Raw genomic sequence first — 21,507 nt, 5'->3', positions numbered from 1 at the left:
TGAGGCTGGGGCTGGAGAGGAGGGAGATGGGGGCATTGGGAGGGGAGGCTAGCTAGGTCCATAATTGGGGGTTGGGAATGAAGGCCAAGGGCCTGTGATTGGAGGTCGAGAGAGGAGGCCAGGATGGGGGCATACCAACTCCTTCCTGCTCCACATTCAACTAAGTTACTTATATATGGGTCAAAATCCTGGAACTCCTTCCTTAACAGCACTGTGGGTGTACCTACACCACATGGACTGCAGCAGTTCAAGAAGGCAGCTCACCACCACCTTGTCAAGGGCAATTAGGGATGGGAAATAAATTCTGGCCTAGCCAGTGACGCTCACATCCCATGAATGAATTTTAAAAAAGGCTCTTATTTGTATTAGCAAAGGGACTAGGCCTGATTTAAGCACATATAAAGAATACCTTTTATTTTTCTTTACCCAATATGGGAGTCAACACACTTCTGATCACAAGTGTGTGCCCAATTCCTCTTCCCACCATTTTGGCACCTTATATGCTTATACGGTAGCTGAGAAATGAGCGCTGCAACACATCTCATGTATGATCAATAGCAGTGAACTTGATATCTTTGGGAATGTAGAGCAAGAACTCTTAAACTCGCTTAAAAGCCAAGGTATTTTCAAGGCTTTGAGTAGTGTCACTACATAGACTCTTTCTAAACCACATTCATGAGCTTGACACCAAAGAAAAAGCTTAAATTATCTCATAGGCAATCCTTGTCTCACATCAGAAGCACTGTTGTTGAAGGTAGCATCATCAGAACATGTCTTCCATTTTCCTCAACGAAGATTCCCATTCCCCCGTGTGGTTGACAGGGCCCCCAACTGTGTCCAACTCATTTACTGCACTTCCGCTCTCACCCCTTCCCCTCCCTCCCAGAACCGTGATAGGGCTCCCTTTGTCCTTACTTTCCATCTCACCAGCCTCCCCATTCAAAGGATCATTCTCCACCATTTCTGCCACCTGCAGCATGATGCCACCACCTAACACATCTTCCCCTCTCCTCCCTTGTCAGTATTCCAAAGGGACCATTCCTTCCTCGACACCTTGGTCCACCCCTCAATCACTCCCAACACCTCATCCCCTTCTCACAGCACCTTCCTATGCAATCAGAAGAGGTGCAACACCTACCCTTTTACCTCCTCTCCATTCACTGTCCAAGGCCCCAAGAATGCCTTCCAAGTGAAGCAGTGATTTAATTGTACTTTCTTCAATTTAGTGTTCTGTATTCACTGCTCACAATGCAGTCTGCTCTAAATTAGGGAGACCAAATGTAGATTGGGTGACTGCTTTACAGAACACCTCACTCATTCCTCAAGCATGACCCCGAGCTTTTGGTTGCTTGTCATTTTAATTCACCAACTTGCTGTCACACTCACATTTCTGTTCCCGGCCTGCTGCCAGTGAGGCTCAACGCAAGCTCGAGGAACAGTACCTCATCTTCCGATGAGGCACTTTATAGCCTTCTGGACTCAATATTGAGTTCAACAATTTCAGACCATGAGCTCTGTCCTCCATTTTGATTCTTTTTTTTTGCCATGCACTGGTCTTAATCTTGTTTTTCATGTTTTTCGTTTTCAACAGATCTGTTCATTATTCTGCTATTCACATTTACTCTGCACAAATACTTTGTTTCTTTATTACAACCATTACCACTCCCTTTGCCTTTTGTTCCATGGCATCTTTGTCATTTAATCGCTCCATCCTGCTACCCTTTTCCAGACATTCCCTTTTGTTGTTCTTCCCCCTCCCCCCTTTCAACAACATAAAGCCCATCATATTTCCACCTACCTTCGTTTCTGAAGAAGTCATATTCAACTTGAAATGTTAACTCTATTTTTCTCTCCACAGATGCTGCCAGACCTGCTGAGCATTTCCAGCACTTTGTTTTTATTTCAGATTTCCAGCACCTGCAGTATTTTGCTTTTATTTTATCACGGTCTCGATCAGTTTTGGTCTCCAACCTCTTTCTCCGTTACAAATATTTCTTTTTCCTATTTTTTTTCTATTTTTAGGTTTTGCCATCCTGGTTTCACTTAGTTTTAGTCCCTCATCCATCAAGTATTTAATCCTATATAAGAGCTCTGTATGAGGTGATACGTTTTGGTAGCAAGAATGAGGGAGACAATGCAAGCTTAGTAGTACATTTTTAAAGGGAGTGCAAGAACTGAGCGATCTGGGGGTGTTTATGCACAAATCTTTGAAAGTGGCAGGCCAAGTTAATAAAGCATATGAGATCCCAGGCTTTATAAAAAGAGGCAAAGTGTCCAAAAGCCTGGAAATTTTACAAATCCTCCATAAAAAACCGAGTTCAGACATATCTAAAGTATTGTGCCCAATTCTGGACAATACACTTTAGCAATGAAGGCTTTGGAGACGGTGCAGGAAAGATATACTAGAATGGTAGCAGGGATGAGGGATTACAAATATGTCGAAGGACTAGAGAAGCTGTGGAGATTTGATAGAGGTGTTTAAAATCACAATGGATTTAGATAGAGCAAGTGAAGTATAACTGTTTCCAGTGGCTGAAGGTTTGATAGACAAGGCAGAGGCAACATGAGGAAACAAAATTGTGCACGAACGGTTAGGATTTGGAATGCATTATTTTTTTATTTGTTCATTGGATGAGTGTCACATTTATTGCCCATCCCAAATTGCCCTTGTTCAGAGAGCATTTAAGAGCTGTGGGTCTGGAGTCACATATATGCCAGACCTGGTAAGGATGATAGATTTCCTTAGTGAGCCAGATGGGTTTTTACAACAATCAACAATGGTTTCATGGACATCATCAGACATTTAATTCCAGATTTTTATTGAACTCAAATTCCACCATGACTCCCAGAGCGTTACTCCTGGGTCTCTGGATTACAAGTCCAGTGACAATACCACTATGCCATTGCCTCCCCACATTTGTTCATGGGATGTGGGTGTCCCTGACACTATTGCCCATCCCCATTTGCCTCTATTCAGGGAACATTTTAAGAGCCAATCACATTGCTGTGGGTCTGGAGCCACATATGGGATTTGAACCCAGGTCCCTAAAGCATTGCCCTGGGTCTCTGGACAATACCACTACACCACTGCCTCCCCTTAACTCACTATGCCAAATGGGTGGCCGAGTCAATTGTATCCTTCAAAAAGGAACTGGATAAGTAATGAAGAAGACACAATTGCAGAGATATGGAGCTAAAACAGAGTAGTTGGACTCATTGGATTGCTCTTCGAAAGAGCCAGCACAGATTCAGTGGGTTAAATGGCCTCCTTCTGTACTGTGCTTTTTTAAATTCATTCATTGGATGTGGGCATCACTGGTAAGGTCAGCATTTGTGCCCTATCCCAAATTACCCTTGAGAAGGTGGTGATGAACTACCGTTGCAGTGTGTTCAGTATAGGTACACACACGCAGTGCTGTTATGTAGGGGAGGCGGTGGTGCAGTGGTGTTGTCACTGGACTAGTAATCCAGAAATGCAGGCGTAATGCTGTGGGGAACTGGGTTCCAATCCCACTATGGCAGATGGTGGAATTTGAATCCAATAAAAATCTGGAATTAAAAGTCTACTGATGATTGTGAAACCACTGTCTTTTGTCATAAAAACCCACCTGGTTCATTAATGTCCATTAGGGAAGGAAATCTTACCTGGTCCAGCCTACATGACTCCCGACCTCCAGCAATGTGGTTGACTCTTAAATGCCCTCTGATTAAGGGCAGTTGGGGATAGGCAATAAATGCTGGCCAAGCCAGCAACGCCCACATCCCATGAACAAATAAAAAAAAAGTTTCTGAATTTTGATCCCGCAATGATGAAGGGATGGCAGTATATTTCCAGGTCAGGAAGATGTGTGTAACCTGCAGGTTGTGGTGTTCCTATGCTCCTACTGCCCCTGTTCCTCTGGGTGGTAGAGGTCCTGGGTTTGGAAGGTGATGTTGAAGTATTGATGAGTTGCTGCAGTGCATTTTATAGACTGTACACACTGAAGCCATGGTGGGGAGAGGGCGAATGTTTAAGGTAGTGAATGGGGTGCCAACTGAGAGGAGTGTTTTGTTCTGGCTGGTGGCAAGCTTTTTGAGTGCCTTTGGAGCTGCATTCATTCAGGCAAGTGGAGAGTATTCCACCGCACTCTTGACTTCTGACTTGTAGATAGTGGGCAGGCTTTTGGGAGTTTGGGAAGTGAGTTACTCACCACGGAATTCCCAATTTCTGACCTGCCCTTATAGCGACAGTGTTTATATGGCTGGTCCAGTTTAGTTTCTGGTCAGTGGTGACCCCTCATTATAATGATAGTGGACGATTCTGCAATGGTAACCCCATTGACTGTTCCTCCTTTCTGTATCCTCCTTCTGCTTAAGTAAAAGAGACTTGTTGCAACATCATCTCCTCCAGTGAATAATTCCTTAAACTCCTGTTGCTCCTTACCAACCACCAGGTTTTAAAGCCTAAACTTGATGTTATTGGCCCTACTCATAAATTTCTCAATTGAAATAAAAATCTGATTATAGATGGCACTTCAGGATGCTCACAGGTTCATGTGGAGTAAAACTTTATATCTAAAAATTAGAGATTTTATCTTGTTTTTCCCTTTTCTTTAAGCCCCTCTGCAATAAATACCATGTACCATCTGACCTTAGAATTTTGCTATTGATACTTTAGACCAACCAGAAGGGGCCGGTAGGGATGGCTCGAAATGAATGTTTCATTGTTTTTTTGCTTCTGTCCTGTGCGATCTGTGAGGAAGCATGTATAACTTTAAATTTGAAGAAACTTCAGACAGAAATGCATTTTCTACCACCACGCAGAGCAGAGTATTGATGCAGCAATTCATTGTGTCTTATGAATCATATGGCATATTGAACAATGAAATAAGTTAGTAAGATTTAGGAGAATGTATTATTTTAGGTCTTTGTATAACAATTTTGTTCTGGAAGTAAGTTTAAGGTGCAATAATATATAGTTTTCTTTAATATAATCAATTTCCATTCGTACAAGGACATAAGCCTAGAAATTATTGTGAACGATTGTTAGCTTATGAATGGTTCTCTCCATCATTTTAACAGATTTAATAACCCATTTAAAGTAAATTGGTAACATTTCTGTTAAAATGATGGAGAAGGAAATTTGATATAAATTCATTAAGTGCTTAGGTTATGACATCACTTACAATAATTTCCAGGCTGTAGTGAACCAACAAAAGCTTTATTTCCTTATTATTATGCTATTTTGCATCATTATATAAGCAAGGAGTAAAGATATTGAGATTTCTATCTAGATCAAAGACACATCAGTTATACCCCTTGTTTTGCTGAAGTCTTCTTTTTCCCCTTCTTTGCCAACATTTGCATCCACCAGGCAATTGGAGTTATTTCGGATGGGGAGAGCAGCAAAGTATGTAATTATTTATTACTCACAAGTACCTTGGCTCCTATATTAGCATGTTCCAACCAGAGAGACCTGGAGTATTCATGCATATAGGGGATACATACATCCCTCATTGTATGATTACGTTAATGTTGTTTTTTCCTCACGTAGTCTTTGTCTGCATAGCTTGATTTTCTTTGTCTGTGTCATGCCTGTGATGTGCAATCATTATATATTCGTTTTCCTTTTATTTGTATTGAGTTATAAGAATGAAAACAAAAAAATGACCACTGTATGCATGAATATTTATCGAATAGAGCATGCATGAACCCTCTCAAAGCTACAGTTTTGCTTTGATATCTGCACATCATTGTGCCAGAAAGAGCAGTAGTTTGAAATTTAGTGTGATATGCCTGCTTCCTATGTAATTAAACACTGAAGTTAAGGGAAAATTGAAATGCTTCACCTCTTTCTCTTGATGTGCAGAGTACAGAATATTTACTTTAAAAGATAATTTTTTAAAATTTAGTTTAACTCCTTTTGAAAAATCCACTAGGCTGAAGATAGTGCTTCGGTCTAAGGGTATTTGTCACATTGCCTGTGTGATTCTACTTGCCTTGTGGAATAAACAAAAATGGTTTTTCATAGCAAAACCTGAAGTACTGCATTCTAATCTAATTGAGCATATCATCGACAATGGGTATGAATGTTTTCTTTTGTTTATGTTTCAGCATTTGAAGATCCTGATAGTGCTGTTGATGATAGAGATAGTGATTATCGTAGTGAGACCAGTAACAGCATTCCACCTCCGTACCATACCACTTCCCAGCCCAATGCATCTGTACATCAGTTCCCAGTTCAGTCACGGCTGCAGCTCCAAGGAGGTTCACGGGACTCATATGCTGATTCAATCCAAAGCTATGAACTAGACTGTCGTGAGAAAAAAGGAATGAGGTATGTAGTCCATTTTTGGAAAGGTAGCGTTTCTGTCTGTAATATTTATGTTCAGTAACGAAATGAGTACACGATACAACTAACAATCAGACATGAATTGCATAAATTGTTTTTAATTAGTTGTTCATTGTATTTAAATTGCAATGATTTCCTCAAGCCCCAGATCATTGAACTTTCGGACGAGGGATTCCTTATCATTCAACCACACTTCTTTATTTGATACACCTCTACTGCGGCTCTTAGTTTGCTGAATCATTCTCTCATCTCCACCTCAGCAAGTTTAGCAAGGATGGGATCGGGCATTAATGAGATAAGACCTTAGATCAGAAGATCAAGATGTAGAATCAGTTTGAGTGGAGCTAAGAAACAGCAAGGGGCAGCGAACTTTGGTAGGAGTTGTTTAGAGGCCACCAAATAGTAGTGGTAATGTAGGGCATGGTATAAATCAGGAGATTAGAGGTGCATATAACAAGGGTAATATGGTAATCATGGGGGACTTAAATCTATATATAGACTAGGTAAGTCTAATTAGCACTAATGCTGAGGGGGACGAATTGCTAGAACGTATGCACGATGGTTTTCTAGCATAGAATATTAAGGAACCAACTAGAGAATGGGCTTTTTCAGATCTAGTATTGTACAATGAGAAAGGGCTAATTAGAAATCTCATTGTAAAAGAGCCTTTAGAGAAGTGATCATAATATGATAGAATTTTACATGAAGTTTGAAAGTGATGTAGTTCAATCTGAAACTAGGGTCTTTAATCTAAACAAAGGTCTATGAAGGTATGAGGGGCAAGTTGGCTGTGGTGGATGGTAAACTGCATTAAAGGGTATGACAGTAGACAGGCAATGGCTAGCATATAAAGAATTAATACATGATTTGCAACAAATTTACGTTCCATTAAGACATAAAAAGCCTGCAGGAAAAGTGATCCAACCGTGGCTAACAAGAGAAGTTAAGGATTCTATTAGATCAAAGGAAGAGGCATAAAAAGTTGCCAAAAATGTAGTAAGCCTGAGGATTGGGAGCATTTTAAGATTCAGCAAAGAAGAGCCAAGAAATTAATAAAGAAAAAGAAAATAGAATATGAAAGTAAACTTGCAAGGAACATAAAAAAACAGGCTGTGAAAGCTTATATGGGTGTGTAAAAAGGAAAAAGGTTAGTAAAGACAAATGTGGGGCCATTACAGGCAAAGATTGGGGAATTTATAATGGGAAATTAAACAAATACTTTCTGTCTGTCTTCACAGAGGAAGATATAAGAAACCTCCCTGAAATATTGGGGAGCCAAAGAACTAGTGAGATTGAGGACCTAAAAGAAATTACTATTTGTAAAAAAGCAGTGCTGGAGAAATTAATGTGACTGAAAGTTGATAAATTCCCTGGATCTGATGATCTGCATCCTAAAGTGTTGAAAGAGGTGGCTGTAGAGATAGTGGATGCATTGGTGATCATCTTCCAAAATCCTACAGATTCTGGAATGGTGCCTGCAGATTGGAAGGCAACAAATATAACCCCACATTTAAGAAAGGAGGGAGAGAAAAAACTGGGAACTACAGACCTGTTAGCCTGATATCAGTAGTAGGGAAAATGCTAGAAACTATCCTAAAGGATATGATAACTGGACACTTAGAAAATAATGGTGAGATTGGGCAGAGTCAACATGGATTTATGAAAGGGAAATCATGTTTGACAAACCTTTTGGAATTTTTTGAGGATGTTACTCGCAAGATAGATAAGGGAGAACCAGTGGATGTGGTGTATTTGGATTTTCAGAAGGCTTTTGATAGGGTCTCACAACAGGAGGTTAGTAGGCAAAATTAGAGCTCATGGGATTGGCAGTAATATACTGACATGGATTGAGGATTAGTTAACGGGCAGAAAACAGAAATTAGGGATAAACGGATCATTCTCAGGTTGGCAGGCTGTGACTACTGGGGTACTGCAAGGATCAGTGCTTTGGGCCCCAGTGATTTGGATGTCAGGACCAAATGGAGTCTTTCCAAGTTTACTGATGACATAAAACTTGATGGGAATATGAGTTGTGAGGAGGATGCAAAAAGGCTTCAAGGAGATTTAGTCAGACAAAGTGAGTGGGCTAGAACATGGCAGATGGAATATAATGTGGAAAAATGTGAGGTTATCCACTTTGGTAGGAAAAATAGAAATGCAGAGTATTTCTTAAATGGGGAGAGATTGGGAAGTGTTGATGTTCAAAGGGACCTGGGTATCCTTGTTCATGAGTCACTAAAAGCTAACATGCAGGTGCAACAAGCAATTAGGAAGGCAAATGGTATGTAGGCCTTTATTGCAGGGGGATTTGAGTATAGGAGTAAGGAAGTTTTGCTGCAATTGTATAGAGCCTTGGTAAGACCACATCTGGAGTATTTGGTGCAGTTTTAGTCCCCTTACCTAAGAAAGGATATACTGGCCACAGAGACAATGCAGCAAAGGGTCGCCAGACTAATCCCTGGGATGGTGGGATTGTCCTATAGGAAAGATTGAGGAGACTGGGCCAGTATTCTATAGCATTTAGAAGAATGAGAGGTGATCTCATTGAAGTGTACAAAATACTTACAGGCCTCGATAAGGTGGATGCAGGAAGGATGTTTCCCCTGGTTGGGGGGGGTGAAGAACCAGGGGACAGAGTCTGAAAATAAGAGGTAGGCCATTTAGGACCAAGATGAGGAGGAATTTCTTCAGTCAGAGTGTAGTGATTCTTTGGAATTCTCTTCCCCAGATGGCTGTGGAGGCTCAGTCATTCAGTATGTTCAGAGCAGAGGTTGATAGATTTCTAGACACCAATCATCTAGTTAAATGGCAGAGCAAGCTCACGGGGCTGAATGGCTTACTCCTGCTCCTATGTTCTTTATCATAATGGTCCCAACGATAGGGGATTTTAGTTAAAAGGTTAAGTTGGAAAAGTTTGATTTTTTGCGTTGGAACAAAGACAATTGGGGGGAGATTTGATAAAGTATAAAAGATTATGACGGCTTAGCCCATCAAGCCAAACCTCCTCAGATTCTTCTTATCACAGTACTGAACTGCTGTCTCATCCTAATTCTTTCATATTACCCTACCAAGCTCATCTCATCCATAAGATCCACCTCCTGCTTCCTTAACCCTGTTCCCACGAAACTGCTGACCACCCAATTTTCTTCATTGATCTACATGCTAGTAGTCATTGTAAATGGTTTCTCCTCTTTCAACACCCTTCTAAAATTGCTGTTATCAACATTCTCCACAGCCCTTAATCATCCTTGACCACTTTGTCTCACTGCTTCGTCTCCAACCGACCTTTTTTTAACCAGATCCATGCCCATCTCTCCCGCAATTCTGTTTGAACCTTTGCGATCAAATTTCCATCACTTCTGCAACAACAAAAGGGCCCTGACAAGCGTCACAAACAACACTATAATTTATCCTTGACCCCTTTATAGCCTTTGACTGGGTTGACTACGCCACCCTTCTCCAGTGCCCATCCTCCGTGATCCAGCTCAATCTGATTGCTCTTGTGTTTATAGGAACATAGAAGCAGGAGTAGGCCATTGAACCTGCTCCACCATTCAATACCATCATGGCTGATCATCCACTTCAATACCTTTTCCCCACACTATCCTTGTATCGCTTCACGTCATTGGTATTTAGAAATCTGTTCATTTCTGCTTTGAACATACTCAATGACTGAGCTTCCACAGCCCTCTGAGATAGTGAATTCCAAAGATTCACAACCTTCTGAGTAAAAATAAATTCTCCTCTTCTTGGTCCTAAGTGGCTTCCCCCTTATTTTGAAATTGTGTCTCCTGGTGCTAGACTCCCCAACCAGATGAAACATCTTATCTGCATCTACACTGTCTATCGCTTTTAAGTATTTTGCAGGTTTCAATGCGATCACCTCTCATTCTTCGAAGCTCTATAGAATACAGGCCCAGTTTCCCCAATCTCTCTTCATAGGACAGTCCCAGTATGTCGGGAACAAGTCTGGTGAACCTTCACTGTACTCTCTCTCTGGCAATAATATCCTTCCCAAGGTAAGGGACCAAAACTACGCACACTACGCCAGGCGCGGTCTAACCAACATTCTAAAGAATTGAAGCGAGACTTTGCTACTCTTGTACTCAAATTCTCTTGCGATAAAGACTAACATACCACTAGCCTTCCTAATTTCTTGTTGCACCTGCATGTTAGCTTTCAGTGACTTATTGACAAGGACACCCAGGTACTTTTGTACATCTTACCATTTAAGAAACACCCTGCATATCTGTTCCTCTACCAAAGATAACCTTATGTTTTTCCACATTATATTCCATCTGCCATGTTCCTGCCCACTCACTAAGTCTGTCCAAATCCCCTTGAAGCCACTTTGCATCTTCCTCACAACACACATTCCCATCTAGCTTTGTGTCACCCACGACCTTTGAAATGTTACATTTGGTCCCCACATCCAAATCATTGATATATTGTGTGAACAGCTGCCAAGTACTGATCTTTGTGGTACTGCGCTAGTCACAGCTTGCCAATGTGAGAATGACCCATTTATTCCTATTCTCTGTTTTCCGCCTGTTAATCAAACTTTTTTGCAGAAACCCACCAATGGAAATCATTTTTGAGTGTATGCCTGGTGTGTGACATATATTCAGTAAACCTACTTGTAGGCTGATGTGTCTCCTGGTGCTCCGAAATTCTATTTTGGAATGGATGATGAAAACATTTCAGCTATCCTTGAGTATTGTTGCTGAAGAATGTGAAGATAATGCATAAAAATCAAATTATCTGAAGGAAGAAAAAAATAACAAGTATTTGTATACCTACTGGGGAATCATTCCTTACAATTTGAAAGTATATTAATTTTCGGTGTTTCTCACAATTGCAACATTTTGCATCTTTTCAAATGAATTTGTGTTATTAACAGGGTGCAAATGTTTTATAAGTATGTTTATTGTAAGCAATGAAATGCAAAGTTTAGAAAGAAGAAATCACCCAAGGTGTTATATGCGTCTAGATTCATGTGATCTTGAAGCAACATTTGAAAAATGCATTTCAGTAGCAATGCCAATGGAGCTTTGTTGAATGTGAATGTGGTTGACATAAACATTAACCAATGTGGGGACTGAAATGCAGTGCAGTGCACAGTAAATAATTATGTATCCTCCTGTTTTCCACTCTATCATTCATTTTCCCCACCAGACGATATGATAGCATAGATTCTGCTGCAAATGGTCGTAGTGATCTAGAGTCTGCATCTGAGTCTAGTCAGCTAACCAGCCGCCAGTACTCCCTCGAAAGTAGGCAGTCTCTAGATCTGTCGGATAGGTGGGTTCTGTTCTCCTTTATAGCCTTGATGTTGCCATGTTATGGTATGCTGTGGTGCTATGAAGAAGGCATTGGCACAACTGTTTGCATGTTTTAATGTTTCCATATGTGTTATGTCAATGTTTGGGATAAAACTAATTCAAATTTGCTGTGATAAATAAAGCTAGCACAACTGCATTTATGAATATGAACAAACATTTTTTTTAGTTTTAAACAGTTTATTTTATGGTTTATCTTATTTTTCTCAATATTCCATTGACTTGAGCTATTTTCAATATGATTTTCTTTTTTCTTTATCCTATCCCCTGCTACTTATTTCCGAAACTTTCTGTTTTCCACTTATACATGCCTTGTTCCTTAACAAGCTGGAGCTCCTTACCACTTAAAGGAAAAGTCAGGATCATACCAGTGGATTCAGGTGTAGGAGAAGAAGATTGGGAATGTAAATATGAGAAGTCAGGCCAACAACTCAGAGACATATTTTTGATAGAAAGACAGAAAATCTGGGAAGAAGAAATCCCAAAGGAAAACCTTCCAGTGAGAAAAAAACATACATGCAGAGAATATACAGATAGGGCACACCAAACAATATTAAGGCATAAACAACTTCTGAATGGAGAATCAAACATGGCGTACACTAGTTATCCAAATGAATATAGTACAATAGATAGGAGGAGAAAAAAGAAATGCAGACATAATAGTTTGGAAGATAATGATCTGAAAAGGCAAAACTATTCAAATAGTTTAGATGAATATACCTCTGACGGAGAAATTACTAGTGATTTTCCTAGCATTAAACCTACAAAACTAAAATGGAATCACAGTGACCCTTTGCTTTATAGTTATGACATAGCAGCAGCAGACAAACAATATAAATGGCAATCTATGGTAAAAAGCAGCTTGTGGAGAGAGAATGAGTCATTCAGTAATGACCCTGAAGACATAATGGATGTAGAAGAATACCTGGAAGAAATATATGATGAACAAATGTTGGAGAAAGGCACGTTACCTTACATTTGTAGTGTGTATGACAGCAGTGATTCTGATGAACCTTGCTGCTTGCTCGGATCTGATGATGAGCAAGAGGCTTTGTTACTTGCGCAGCCGTGGCATATAAGTGGTGACAATTCTGTTAACTACAGTGAACATGATGTAGCTGTTCCACATGTCTCCCAGAAAAAATACCAGCTAAAACTCAGCCCTGATGACAAAGTTGATGACAGATTCATCCAAATGAGAAGGAAGTTGCATTCCTCTCAAAGTGAGGAAATAAATGAAGATTTTGTTGATGCAATGGATGAACTGCAATGCCTGGTAGCATCCGTGTCTGAGTACTTAGCTGAGAAAGAAGAGGAAATTAGTAAATTTGGGTCACTTCCAAAAACCCAGAACAAAACCGTCAGAAAGTCTCAAGGAGAGAGAAAGAACCTTAGTATAGTTATTAATGAAGATAAAGCTGGATGTTGTCTTACACAAGGACAAGAAGAAAAGAAAAGGCTGATGCAATCGGCAATAAAAAGTAATCCTGAGAATAGCAATCAAAAACCAGACTCCATTCCAGATCTAACTGGAGTGAAGAATACCATACAATCTCTGTTCAGCTCAATAGGTGAGAAAGTAGGAGTGGGTAAAAAGCAGCAGACACCTGTGGAAAAAATTGTTTCTGTTAGTTCAGGAAGTATAGACACAAAGAATAATGAAGAAACTGGTCTCCCACACTTTTTTTCAATGAAGCCTATAAACAACATTTCGACAGCACATGGTCCTGTGAAGGATGAACCAGAAAGAACTGTTACTTTGCTATCCAAATTTCCCTTTCAGTCTTCTGATAGCAAAGAATCTGTTTCCCCTAGTGCATTTAATACAGCAGAGGACAAGCCAGTGCAATCATTTACACAGTGCAAGCCGCAGGATGAAAATATTTCTATGACAACCGAATCGTCATCACTATCGCAGAACACTGTCATTGACTCACTGCTGGAAAAACTGAATCCCTTAAAGTTCTTTGTAGAAAAAGATTTGTCAAATGATTCTCAGAAGGACATGGGGCAGAATAAAAAACATCAAACGTCTGAACCAGGGAACATAGATGATGTTTCTAACAAAAACATAAATTCAATTAGTGAAGAGAAGGACACTTCACAAACATTTGAAAAATGTCTCCACTTTGATGAAATTAAGAATAGCTCACAAAATAATGTTGCTGATTTCCATCAGCAGAATAGTTATTTAACTAATGTTGATGAACAGCAGAAACAGGTTACTTCAGATAAATGTACAGTTCATGTTTTTGAGCTGGATAACACGTCAGAAACTATACAACCATCAATCCCCTTAATTCAGGAAAATAAAGATGAACGTACTCCTGAAATTCTGGGACCACATCGTATTCAAAATAATGAAATGGAGAAAGAAGCAAAAGGTTCTCAGAAAATAGAATCTTCACATTCCAAGTCTGACACAACAAGCAGCTCTGGAATTAACTTGGGATTTTTAAACCCTCTTAAGAAGTCAATAAGTCAGGTTTTTTCTTCTTCTTTGGACAATGAAACACAGATCTCCTCTGGGAGCACATCCAGATTTTCCTTTTACAGATCTGCTGAGGATGTTCGAGATGAAAGAGAGAGAATGAAAGGTGATCAGACTTTCCCTCTTGTTGGAAAGTTAAAACTTCCCTTCTTTTCTTCTGACAACATCTCTTCTGAAAATCAAAAAGAAGTGAAATCTGGAGGAAAACTGTTTTCTGTAAAATTCCCTATGAATGAGAAAACATCAATATCAAAGCAAGAAATAAATGATAAACTAGAGTCAGATAAAATTAGAACATCTATTGAAGACAAAGAGAGTAAACAAAATATGTTTTTAGATATTTTAAAATTTTCATCAAATTCAAAACAAGGGACTGATGGTAATGAAAAAGAAAAACAGAACAATAGCCAAGAGGGATTTTTTTCAGGCTTGTTTAAATTTTCCTCAAGTGAAAACGCATCTACATCAAAGTCGGAATTGAATGATAAGGGAGGTACAGACAAAATTATGGAAACAACATCTGTACAAATAAACCTAAATAAACAAGTAACATATTCAGATGCAGGAACTAAATCTACTTTGGAATGTGAACATGTGACGTCAAAGGAGCACAACACACCTGAAACAGATAAACTAACTCACAGTGAGCATGGACATTTTTCAGACTTTTTAAAATGTACTTCAAATGAGATTTTATCCACAGTAAGACAGGAAGTTGGTAGCAAAGATTATTCGGATAAAACAGTGCGAAGAGAAGGACAAAGAGAAAGTAATAAAGACACTTCTTTGAATATGTCATTAAGTCCATCAGATCAAACTGTCGTATTGGTTAAAGATAAAAATGAAACTGTAGAACTAAACCATGCAGCTGAAAAAGAGGAAGGCAGCACCAACCAGTCAGGTTTTTTCTCAGGCTTCTTTAATTTGTCAACAAAGAAGCAAGAAGCCACAAATTCAAAACATGAGAGTCCTTTAGGTTTTTTAAATTTTATGAATATTGCTGGCCCTGGTAAAGCAAGGGCTGAGAACCAGGGTGAAAGTGGTCAGCTATATTCCCTCTTCACAAATGTTGCTAATATGGCAGAAAAAAAGACTGATGAAAAATCATCTTTCAGTTTGTTTGAGCAGTTTTCTTCGAAACCAAAGGAGAACAGGGATGAAGACACAAAATCAAAACCTAAGGAGAACTGTGATAAACAGACAAAATCATTTTGGCCCTTCAAACAAAATTTCCATATATCAGAGAACGCTGATGATAAAGTTAAGAGTCAAGTACAAGACTCCCTGAATGAACATTATTTCCCTGAAATGCCGAACACTTATCAGGCACAATCTTTAGCAAAACACCACGAAAATGTTACCCAAGGTTTGCAGAAGTTGAAGCAAGATACAACTGGATCACTAGAATGCATGATTCCCTGGAATAATTCATATGGAGATAGTCTAGTATACGATTTATCACCAATAAATGATGGAAAATCAGTGGAATTGCCACATTTGTTTAAAAGTCATAACGATTTAAGCAGTTTTAATCTTGAATGGGAACTGAGAACAAATGACTGTACTGAAAATTACCCACATGAAGGTGCCAATGTATACTGGATGGATGATTTTACTGCAAATCAAAATGCTTTCCAGATTCAGTATGGAGAGTGGAACAATGGGACTGGTGAACATTATGATGTCATAAATTTATCGATAAATGGGCAAAATGCCAGTATTGAAGAGTGCAGGTGTTCACTTACAGATGAGACTAAAAGTAGTTGGGAACTTGATCACTTAGATCTTGGCATAAAATCAGGTGATCCCAATGTGCCCTTTTCATATCATGATTTTGCGCCAAGAGGTGAGGAATGTCTGAGCAGAGGTTTGGAGAGATACTGGAATTCATTAGAACTTGATGAAACTGATGAAAGGAATTTGTTTGTGGAAGCGCCTATGGATTTAAGCTCTACTGGCAGTGCAGTTACATGGCTGTTTACAGAACAGCTAGAATTGAGTAAGAAAGAAAACTCATTTTGCATTAGTAATTATCAAGAATATCAAGACTGGGTAACTTTATTTGAACAGGGAGTATGGTGGTCTTCAGATGATGATGAATATGGTTACTACATTTATAGTGATAATCAATACATATATTCCTTGCTTACTGATGGCAGTGGCCAATATGTATATGTGTGGATTCCAGAGACAGATGAAGAGCAAGAAGAGTGGGAACATTATCAGCAGTCGAATGGTGATTATGACGTAGGACTTGGTAATGACATGGTTTCTGTATGTGGTTTTAAGGTGCCAATTTCAAGAGATTTAGATTTTTTCTGGTACCATGAAGGACAACAAATTGAATCAGAAATTGATGACAGACCTCTTGATCTTTCTCTGGTTCTTGAGGAAAATAAACAAGTAATAGGTAAACATCTGGGTACTTTTTCACAAGTATTTAAGGAGTCGATAGAATGGGACAGAGAAGAGCCGCTAGACTTTTCATCAAAGCACAAAACATGCAGGTTGGAAAAACTTAAGATGGATTTCATGTCTGAACAGCAACTAGTTCATCTGCATGAAGAACTTCAGACTACTGCTTTTGATCTTAGAATAGTCCAAAGAGGTCATTTGACCCATAAGAAATCTATAACCGGTGCAGCTTTAGAAAATGATCATGCATTTACAAAATCACAGTCTAAATCCTTGTCACAGCCTACCTCAACAGGACGATTAAGTCAATTTCATTCTTCTGTTCAGTTATCAGATACTTCATATTCTGAACAAAAAACCTCTGAATTCAAGGAGATAGCTGAAGAAAAACACAAACTGCCTATTAGAAAGATTACACATTTTTTCTCTGCATTGGGCGGTTTAGTTGCAAAGCAAAGTGTTGAAAATACTGATGATTCTAATTCTGCAGGTGCAATATCTGACACCCTAGCAAAGAAGGTATTTGAAATGGATGGGGATGGAACTTCACTATTGAATGATGTGAACAAAGTACGCCAACATACTGGAGATGTACAACCTTCAGTTACTCAACAAGATCATACACCAAATAGTATATTTGCATCTGGGCTTAGAAGTTTAAAATCTATTTCCACTAACTGGAAAATGCACACTAGTGTAGATGGAGGACAGCCAACTTCTGCTAATGAGAACTACAACCTAACAAATCAAGATTTGCCCAAAAATGATCAGTTGCCATATGATGAGCATAGTGACTTATGTCAAGGTAGAACCAAGACATGCTTGCAACCAGTATCTGAGAGAATCTCCAAGATAAATCGGAGTTCAACTACTGCAACACCTCAAGTCAAAGTTGTACCAACTAAGATACAATCTCAGTCACACCAAGATGCCCCTGAGAATTCTACTAACACTGCACAGGACTCATTCTTTAAAAACCCTTTAAAACTTTTTAACCTTTCAGAAAGTCAATCTCAAATCAAAAGTGTTGAGGGAACTCGAAACTTTGATTTTTTTAGAACAGTCAGATCACAGGAAGAGCATGCCTCTTCAGGCTTCAATTTGCCAAGAGGAACAAAGGACAAAACAAAAGCTTTCAATCAGGAGAAAGATCAAGTGATAACCATTCCTAGTACTGCAGAAAGGCAGCCTTCTGGCATTTCATCTCTTTTAGGCTCAGTTGGAGGCTTCTTTAAAAGGGATGCAGGCCCAGTTCAACAGCAAAATGCTTTGAGCTCAACAAAAAATGAAAATAAAACCTCATTTTTAGATCAGAGCAGCATGCAAGATAAAATCCAGAAAAAACAACAGGAAAATATTCCTTTGGAATTCTCAAAATGTGAGGCATTACGCACCAGGCCAAGAGGCTTGCAAAAGCAGCAAACGCTAATGGAATGGAATACTGATTGTGTATCTGATACAATGAAAGTAAGACCATTGCGTGGTGATGGTAACAAACCTGTAAATGTGACAAGTACCGTCAGTGGGACAGAAAATAAAAATGCTCCACCTTCTCTGATGCTTGGCAGTGAAACCAGCCCAGATAATGATAGATCATTGATCACTGAATCCTCTGCACTTGAACATGCTTCTGCTGCTGTGGTGAAATTCAAACAGAATATTATTAAAGCAGAGTTTTCTGATGCAAAAGAACTTTCAAATATTACAAATAAATCTGTTACAACTTTGAATAACCAATTTGGTTCAGAAAAACCCTGTCCTCAAATCATAACGAGACTGCAAAAAACAGATAAAGATCAAACTAATTGTCATGCAGCTGCTTTGCCAGCAGATGAAGGGAAAGCAGAACAGAAACCCAAATCAGGTCTCTTTAATTTACCCTTCGGAGGAGATGATTGGAAACTTCCTAACATTTCAAGCTCCAAACAGCAAAGGACAAATAAGGGCATATTTTCTTTCTTCAGTGCAACAGATGAAACATCAAATCCTAACCAAGTCCCTAATAGTGGTCCATTCTCATCTGGTGCCAAACAAGCAGGCAACTCAGAAGGGTTCTTCAAATTACCAACTTTCTTCTCATCAAATCCCTTAGTTGAGAAAAAAACCAACAAAAACAGCTCTGTTTTTAGTTTCTTTGACATGGCATTCATTGATGAGAAAAAGACAAAACCAGAGCCTTCTAAACCAAGTTTTGAGGGACAAATTGAAAAATATATAAACCAGAATGAAAAAACAACTGTAAGCCATGTAGGAGATGCCACAGAAATGGGGCATTTGGACATAATAGCATCAGTTCTTCAGCAAAACAGTCCCACAGGAAATGGTAATTATAGTAATTTATCATCCTTGGAAAGCTCAGTAACAAATGATGAAAACAATAAACTTGTAGTAGATAATGAAGTTTGTGATGGAAACAATGCTGCTGCTGAGGACTTGCTTTGTTCAGATAAAAATGAAAGTCAAGATGCATTTGATGTAATATGCCATTTTAAAGATTATGATGGTCATATCATTGGGACAGGTGATTGTGCCACCATATCTGACTCTAGTTATGAGAGTCCTAAACCAGATTATGTCAACATTGATAATTCTGTTGAGGGTGAGAATGCTGTGTATTTTAATGCTGCAGATGAAGGTGAACTACAAACTGATCTCATAAACAGTTCAGTTTATATGGTTGAAAAATCACACGAAAATGCTTCTGTGTGTTCTGAGGTAAAAAATGATTCCGGCAAGATTGATGCAGAAAAAGATATGAATTGGGAATCACAAAGTTCTCCAGCAAATGATTTTAAAAAGCTGGTAAATAAAGAACAAGAGCCTCCAACAACCTGTACAGTTCCTGGACTTACAAATTCTTGTGAAAATGTGAAGCTGCCTCCATGTGAAAAGACTTTGATAGACTCATCAGTAGAAATGTTTTCTGGATTTATGACAAAATTGAAGCTGTTTTCTACTAGTGAATCTAATAAAAGTTCAAATAGTTCATTTTCATCACTCCAGTCAGTATTTACAAACTCAAACTCAGTATCAAGCACTCAGCAGAAAAGCTCATTTTTAAATTTGCCACAAGGTAGCCAGACTCCATCTGCCAAAACTGATCTCAATATGTTTAAATTACTTCCTGAAGAAAGAAAACCAGATGCAAGTTTGGAAACCATTTTATTTCAAGAAGAAATTGGTGAAGTTAAAGAAGGAAAATATTTGCAGACTGTGAAGGATTCTGAAAAAATGCCTGTTGATGTTTCTGAATGTAATGTGGATATTGTTCATTGTAACAACATTGGTCCTACCTTACTGGAACAGGAATATAAATGCTGCACCGAAAACAACCAATTTGTCCACGAAAACACTAATGTCAGTGAGGTAGATAACAATATGGAGGAAACTGAAGCTGTATGTGAAATAGAATCTGACAGCACATTTGAGTCAAAACCCCAAGAAATTCTTAAAGCAGATGAAAATATGCGATCATCAGATGGACTTGAAAAGGAAGAGCTGGCAACTGCAGTTTCTACAAATGATATCCCCTTTAATGATGATGCAACAAATGTAGATCTTTTACCTTTGGAAAGTAACATTACAGAACCAGAAGATGGAGTCACCAGTATTGAGCTTCAAGACAAAGATACAGCTGATTTACAGACCAATGCCAGCACTTATGAAGGCCCACTTACTGATGGTTCACCAGCTTCACAGAAGGTTGATTATGAGATACCCAAGTCGAGTTTTGAAATTCCTAACATGCGAGCATTTAAATTTAATTTCCTGTCTTCTGGAGAAGATGGAAAACCCTTTAGTTCTTTGTTTTCACAGCAACCATCTCCTAATATTGGCTCATTGGGGGACACTGGGTTGTTATCCAGTTTCAAGAAGTTTTCCAAGACTTTTTTTGAAGGTGATGCTGATCAAATGGTGAGAGGGGAGGAAAATAAACAAAGTTCTGTTTTTGGAAAACTGGGCAATGCCTGGAGTCAAAAAGAGGGCACGACTAAACAATCTAATTCTGTTATCACAAAGCAGCCGTTAGAAAGAGATAAAATGCACATCCATGACATTTCAAAATTTGATTTATTAGGTCACAGTGTAGCTGACAAAAGCCAGAACAGCATGTTAACAGATGAGGTGAGAATGGGACAGTCAGAGCAAACATCAGAAGCTGTAGATAACATTGCTGAAGGTGAAAGTCTTACCAATACTGGGAAAGAACAGTCATTTCTTACAGCAGAAAATACAGATATTTTGCCAGACAGTCCAGATGTAATACCTTCAGGAGAGTCACTGGAACGACCATGTATTAACTGGGAGAAGGTACCTGAGAATGAAACTGATATTTCCACTGCGGCCTGCTCATCTCCAGGAGTGGTGATTGGATCACAGGAGCAAACTTTACACAGTTTGGATCTTTTGAATGTGAAAAGGCCAGTTTAAGTTTAAGCATTATAAATGGCACTGAAATGTGAACAATTTATAATGCCTTAGCCATGTAATAGTAAAGTACATGTCTTGAAATAGTCTTGTGGTTTTATATTTTAATCTGTCCCTTTACATCTAAATGCTTAATTTATGTTACAGTCAGGGCTCCAGCTCTTTTAGGCTAGGACCTAAAATCATGTCCCATAATTTGCAGGTTACCATTTGTAATAGTTTGTCAGCTTAACTCAAAGAATCAAGAAACCACATCTGCTTGAGTTCTTGCCTTTCATATAACTTGTAGGAACACCTTCCCACTGCTGACCACATACATTCACCAATACCAATACCAGTGCACAATCTTTTTTAGAGAAATATATGTGATTAATTAATTGCAACAGAATGAGAACAAACAACTTGGTGTTCTTTTGTCTTACAAATCAGAAGCAAAATTACAAAATATGGATTGGAAATCAGATAAAATTATAAAATGAAACTGTTAACCAGGGTTAACCAGT

The 21,507-nt window shown here is 38.8% G+C and overlaps 1 protein-coding gene across 3 annotated transcripts in view; it reads left to right on the top strand.

Annotated features, from left to right (window-relative positions):
* Positions 1–21,507, top strand: part of unc13bb (unc-13 homolog Bb (C. elegans)) — a 754,941-nt gene that overhangs the window by 485,496 nt on the left and 247,938 nt on the right. For 2 of the 3 annotated variants that reach the window (XM_078550332.1, XM_078550323.1), the window contains exon 8: positions 6,094–6,316. In XM_078550332.1, the coding sequence (XP_078406458.1) occupies positions 6,094–6,316 (223 nt within the window). Of the gene's footprint in view, positions 1–5,353; positions 5,390–6,093; positions 6,317–21,507 lie in introns of all 3 variants that reach the window. The other variant, XM_078550314.1, reaches the window with a different exon arrangement.

Source organism: Cetorhinus maximus, chromosome 1, assembly GCF_964194155.1.
Source record: "Cetorhinus maximus chromosome 1, sCetMax3.hap1.1, whole genome shotgun sequence".
In the NCBI taxonomy this organism is placed as follows: domain Eukaryota; kingdom Metazoa; phylum Chordata; class Chondrichthyes; order Lamniformes; family Cetorhinidae; genus Cetorhinus; species Cetorhinus maximus.
Note: the sequence above shows the minus strand (reverse complement) of the source record. Positions and strands in the feature narration are given on the sequence as shown.